The 6,000-nt window shown below is 46.7% G+C and overlaps 1 protein-coding gene across 1 annotated transcript in view; it reads left to right on the plus strand.

Moving 5' to 3' along the window:
* LOC145361901 (putative G-protein coupled receptor 139) overlaps positions 1 to 2,188 on the plus strand; it is a 38,337-nt gene extending 36,149 nt beyond the window's left edge. Inside the window, exon 3 of the mRNA XM_080217889.1 lies at positions 1,281 to 2,188. Coding sequence (XP_080074015.1) covers positions 1,281 to 2,188 — 908 coding nt within the window. The remainder of the gene's footprint in view (positions 1 to 1,280) is intronic.
* The last annotated feature ends 3,812 nt before the right edge of the window (positions 2,189 to 6,000 follow it).

The raw sequence follows: 6,000 nt of genomic DNA on the forward strand, positions 1-6,000 counted from the left end.
TCCCATTAGATCCCATATACTCATCCAGAAGTCTCTTAAAAGACCCCAGCGACTCCACCACCACTGACGGCAGCCGACTCCATTCACTCACCACCCTCTGAGTGAAAAACTTACCCCTAACATCTCCTCTGTACTTGCCTCCCCGCACCTTAAACCTGTGTCCTCTCGTTGCGACCATTTCAGCCCTGGGAAATAGCCTCTGAGAATCCACCCTATCTATTCCTCTCAACATTTTATAAACCTCTATCAGGTCGCCTCTCAACCTTCGTCTCTCCAGGGAGAAGAGTCCCAGCTCCCTCAACCTGCCTTCATAAGGCATACCTCCCAATCCAGGCAACATCCTTGTAAATCTCCTCTGCACCCTCTCAATAGTTTCCACATCCTTCCTGTAGTGAGGCGACCAGAACTGTGCACAGTACTCCAAGTGAGGTCTGACAAGGGTCCTATAAATTTGCAGCATTACCTCCCGAAACCTAAACTCAACCCCTCGATTAATGAAGGCCAGTACACCATGTGCCTTCTTGACCACATCCTCCACCTGCGAGGCGATTTAAGAGTCCTATGGAACCGGACCCCAAGATCCTTCTGCTCTTCAACACAGCAGAGACTCGTACCCTTGATATTGTACTCCTGCATCCCATTGGTTCTGCCAAAATGCCATATTTGCTTCTGAAAAAAAAACAGAAAATGTTGAAAAACCTTAGCAGGTCTGGCAGAATCTGTAGAGAGAGACTGGAACCAACCCTTCCAGTCTGGGAGAATATTAATCAGAGCTTTTATTGTATTTTATTTTCTGGGAAGGACCTGAGATATTGGGCAGGCCTACTCCTGAGGAGAATTCAATCACAACATTCTTCATTTCAGTGGTTGGAGCTGATGTGAAATGGGATCGATCATCGGGAATGCCCAACGCTGCAATGGGTCCATTCTTGGGGGTTGGGGTCTTTGGGGAAGAAATGTGTTGATACCAGCGTGAACAATGTTCAATACTGTGGGATGGATTAAAATGGAAGAGTGAATATTATTTGAAAGAGCGTCAGACAGGGCGAAGGCGCTATAATACTGCTTCTGTTTCCTTACTGTGAGAAGGAATTTTATCAAGCGGTACCTGAATTATCTAACAGCGTGTCTCAAGGAAAGTGGTGTTACTGGTGGGTTCTGATATTGAAATGGGAAGTGCAATGTTCCTCACCAAAAAGTTTGAGTTCCTGTGTACACAATGGGCTCCAGTGGGCAGACATTTGACACATGACTTACAGTCTCTTTCCTTTTTCCTCTAGTGAATGTACTAGGAATTGTGATCCTCTCCCAGGGAAAGTGTGGCCTCTCCAAATGCACCACTCTCTACCTTGTATCGATGGCAATGGCGGATCTATTGGTCATTATATGTCAGGTCATACTGACTCATAGCAAGTATTACTATTTCCCATCATCCTTCCTGGACATCACCCCGATGTGTAGTGTCCGCATTGTCTTGATTAGCGCGGCCACTGACTGTTCAGTCTGGTTCACCGTCACTTTCTCTTTTGATCGGTTTGTAGCCATTTGTTGCCAGGATCTGAAAAGGAATTTTTGTACCAGAAAAACTGCAGCCGTGGTTCTTCAGATAACATGCATCCTGCTCTTTTTGCAGAACATCCCCTTTTATTTTGCATACGAGCCCGGAGCAATCATCGACAATGTATCGTGGTACTGTGATATCAAGCCAGGTTATTTCACTAATCCCATTTGGGTGGGATTAGACTGGTTTGATACGATTCTCACGCCATTGGTTCCATTTGCGTTAGTTCTGCTGCTCAACTCTCTGACAGTCAGACACATTTTAGTGGCCAGTCGAGCACGTAAAGGCCTGAGGTCCCAGGGCTACACAAGGAATTACAGTGACCCAGAGATGGAGAGTAGGAAGAAGTCCGTGATTTTACTCTTCTCTATATCTGGCAGCTTCATACTTCTGTGGTTGGTGAATGTTATAGAGTTCTTCTATTATATCATTGCTGGAAAAAACACAATGGGTTACACCAATTCTGAATTGATATTTCAACAAGTTGGATTCATGTTGCTCAATTTAAGTTGCTGCACAAACACATTTATATATGGACTGACTCAGTCCAAGTTCAGAGAGCAGCTCAGGAATGCAGTTAAATATCCAGTTACAATTTTTCAGTTAATGACGAAACAAAACAACTGAGAATAACACGGAGGTGGATCCCTGTATTTCATTTGAAGAATAAACAAAAACAAACTCAAACGGCCCTGTCTACAAACGGAGAAGAACAGTGTACATAGAATATAGAACATAGAACACTACAGCACAAACAGGCCCTTCGGCCCATGAGTTGTGCCGATCACATCAACACCTATCTATAACCCCCAATCCCATAAAACTCCATATACTCATCCAGAAGTCTTTTAAAATACCCCAGCGAGTTCGCCTCCACCACCACCGATGGCAGCCGATTCCATTCACTCACCACCCTCTGAGTGAGAAACTTACCCCTAACATCACTTCTGTACTTTCCTCCCCGCACCTTAAACCTGTGTCCTCTCGTAGCGACCATTTCAACCCGGGGAAATAGCCTCTGAGAATCCACCCTATCTATTCCTCTCAACATTTTATAAACCTCTATCGGGTCGCCTCTCAATCTACGTGTCTCCAGGGAAAAGAGACCCAGCTCCCTCAACCTAACTTCATAAGGCATGCCTCCCAGTCCAGGCAACATCCTTGTAAATCTCCTCTGCACCCTCTCAATAGCTTCTACGTCTTTCCTATAGTGAGGCGACCAGAACTGCGCATAGTACTCCAAATGAGGCCTGACAAGGGTCTTATAAAGTTGCAGCATTACCTCCCGACTCCTAAACTCAATCCCTCGATTCATGAAGGCCAGTACACCATACGCCTTCTTGACCACCTCCTCCACCTGCGAGGCTGATTTAAGAGTCCTGTGGACCCGGACTCCAAGATCCTTCTGCTCTTCAACACTACTAAGACTCCTGCCCTTGATAGTGTACTCGTTCATCCCGTTGGTTCTGCCAAAATGGACGACTACGCATTTATCCGCGTTGAAGTCCATCTGCCACTTCTCCGCCCAGTCCTGTGTCCTATTTATGTCCTGCTGCAACTTTTGCCATCCTTCCAGACCATCCACAACACCACCGACCTTCGTGTCATCAGCGAACTTACTTACCCATCCTTCCACTTCCTCATCCAGGTCATTTATGAAAATGACAAACAGTAAGGGTCCTAGAACAGATCCCTGGGGCACTCCACTGGTGACTGACATCCATTCAGAAAAAGACCCATCCACAACCACTCTCTGCCTTCTGCAGGCAAGCCAGTTCTTGATCCACAGGGCCAAAGGCCCTTGGATCCCATGCCCTCTCACCTTCTCAAGAAGTCTTGCATGGGGGACCTTATCAAACGTCTTGCTGAAGTCCATGTACACCATGTCCACGGCACTTCCTTCGTCAATGTGTTCAGTCACATTATCAAAGAACTCAACGAGGCTCGTTAGGCACGACCTGCCCTTGACAAATCCATGTTGACTATAATTTCAGGCTGGACCGGACTTCAACTTTATCCTCCATTTATTTCATGCTCAACTCACGAGGGAGCTCCACTGCCACCGAATGTAATTTTAGAACCAGTGTGTAATGTTTGCAATCCTACAGTCCTGCCACAACACTTTAGGCTCAGAACCATCGAATTATGGCTCAGGCATAAATTCCACTCTGACTTGTCTCAGTGTCAGTGAAAGCACCTCAAACTGTACTGATCCCTTTTAAATGTTAAGTAGGTAAGCCAACCCAATAGTTAATCTTTTATAATTAGCAAAATCAATTTTCTGAATTACATCCCTATAACATTGAACAAAGAACAACACATCCCGGGAAACAGGCCCTTCGGCCCAACGAGCCTGAGCCGCCATTTTAACAATGTGCTTTTCCTCCTCCACCCTTGACCCATGTCTATGCTTATGGCACTCCACATTGGAAACCAGATTGAGGGGAGAATAATTTAGGGACAATTTGTTACACCAATCAGCCTAAGAGCACACCTTTGGGGTGTGGGAGGAAATCGGAGCACCCGGAGGAAACCCACGCAGGCACGGGGAGAATGTGCAAACTCCCACAGACACCGGCCCAAATCCATGTATCTGCACAGCTGACAGTGATAGTCACTGAGCTGCTGTCGTGCCCATCTGCTGGTCCAGTTTTTAGCGTACACAAACGACGTGAAGTACTAGGCTACTCTCGAAACACCCAAGAGCAGCCCACGCACGACCCACCGTGTGTACGCCCCTCGTTAGACAACAAGGTGGACGAACACACCAGTGGAGTAAAAGAGAAAAACATCAACACACGTAACAGTTGATTTCCAGGAACGTCCCGAGCCTCTGATCCTTATTTAAAACCGTTTCCTATCACCCTCCATCCCTGTTTCGCTCATGTGACTATCTAAGTAAACCTTAAACAAGTCCAGCGTGCCTGCTTCCTCCACCTTACTTGGCAGTGCATTCCATACCCCCACGACCCTCTGTGTGAAAAACCTCCCTCTAGCATCCAAATTATACCTCTCCCCCTCACCTTAAGCTCGTGGTCCCTCGTGATATTTGTCTCCAATCTGGGGAAAAGCCTGCCACTGTTTACTCTATCGATACCCTTCATTATCTTACACACCTCTATTAGAAACCCCCTCAATCTCTGTCTTCCTAAGGAAAACAGCCACAATTTACCCAATCTTTCCTCATAACCCAATCCTTCCATACCAGGCAGCACCCTGGTAAACCTCCTCTGCACTCTCTCCGTGGTCTCCACATCCTTCCGCATCACCTCGCATTTATCAGGATTAAATTCCATTTGTCATTTATCTGCCCAACATACCAGCCTATCTATATCCTGCTGTGTTGCCTAACACTCCTCCTCACTATCCGCCAATCCTGCCATCTTTGTGTCATCTGCAAACTTGCTGATCACACCACGTACGCCTTCTTCCATAACATTTATATATATTATGAATACAAGAGGTCCCAGTACTGAGCCCTGTGGCACACCACTGGTGACCGACCTCCAGCTGGAAAAGGACCCTTCCACTACTACTCTCTGTCTCCTGTTGCCTAGCCAATATCAATCCATCCAGATATCTGGCCTTGTATCCCATGAGCCTTAACCTTTTCCACCAACCTACCGAGGGACTTTGTCAAACGCCTTACTGAAATCAATGCAGACAACATCAACGGCTCGTCCTTCGTCGACCGTTTTTGTCACCTCCTCAAAGAATTCTACCAGATTCGTAAGGCAAGACCTCCCCTTAACAAAGCCATACTGTGTATTTGTAATCAGATCGCAACGCTCCAAATGCGTATACATCCTGTCCCTAAGAATTTTTTCCAACGACTTTCCTACCAGTGACGTCATACTCGCCGGCCCATAGTTACCATGGTTACCCCTACTACTCTTTGTAAACAGCGGTACCACATTCGCTATCCTTCAGTCCTCTGGGACCTCACCTGTGTCCAAAGAAGAGACACAGATTTGCGTCAGTGGCCCAGCAAACTCATCTCTCGCCCATCTAAGCAGCCTAGGATAAATGCCATCAGGCCCCGGAGATTTATCAGTTTTAATGCTGCCTAAAAGACGAACACTTCCTCCCTCGTAATGGATATTTCTTTCAATTGGTCTACAGCTCTCTCCAAGACAGTACAAGACACCAAGCCCCTCTCCTTCGTCAATACTGACGCAAAGTATTCATTCAGGATCTCCCCCATTCCCTCAGACTATAAGCACAGGTCCCCTCCTCCGTCCCTGAGAGGACCGATTTTCCCTCTAGCCACCCTTCTGTTCCTAACATCGGAGTAAAATGCCTTTGGATTTTCCTTAATCCGATCCGCCAAAGCCATTTCATGGCCCATTTTCGCCCTTCTAACTCCCCTTTTGAGCTCCCTCCTACTCTCTCTATATTCCTCCAGCGCTCTCTCCATTCCCAGTTGCTTAGACCTAACA

This window comes from Carcharhinus amblyrhynchos, chromosome X (genome assembly GCF_965287045.1).
Source record: "Carcharhinus amblyrhynchos chromosome X, sCarAmb.v2.hapA, whole genome shotgun sequence".
Classification (NCBI taxonomy): Eukaryota; Metazoa; Chordata; class Chondrichthyes; order Carcharhiniformes; family Carcharhinidae; genus Carcharhinus; species Carcharhinus amblyrhynchos.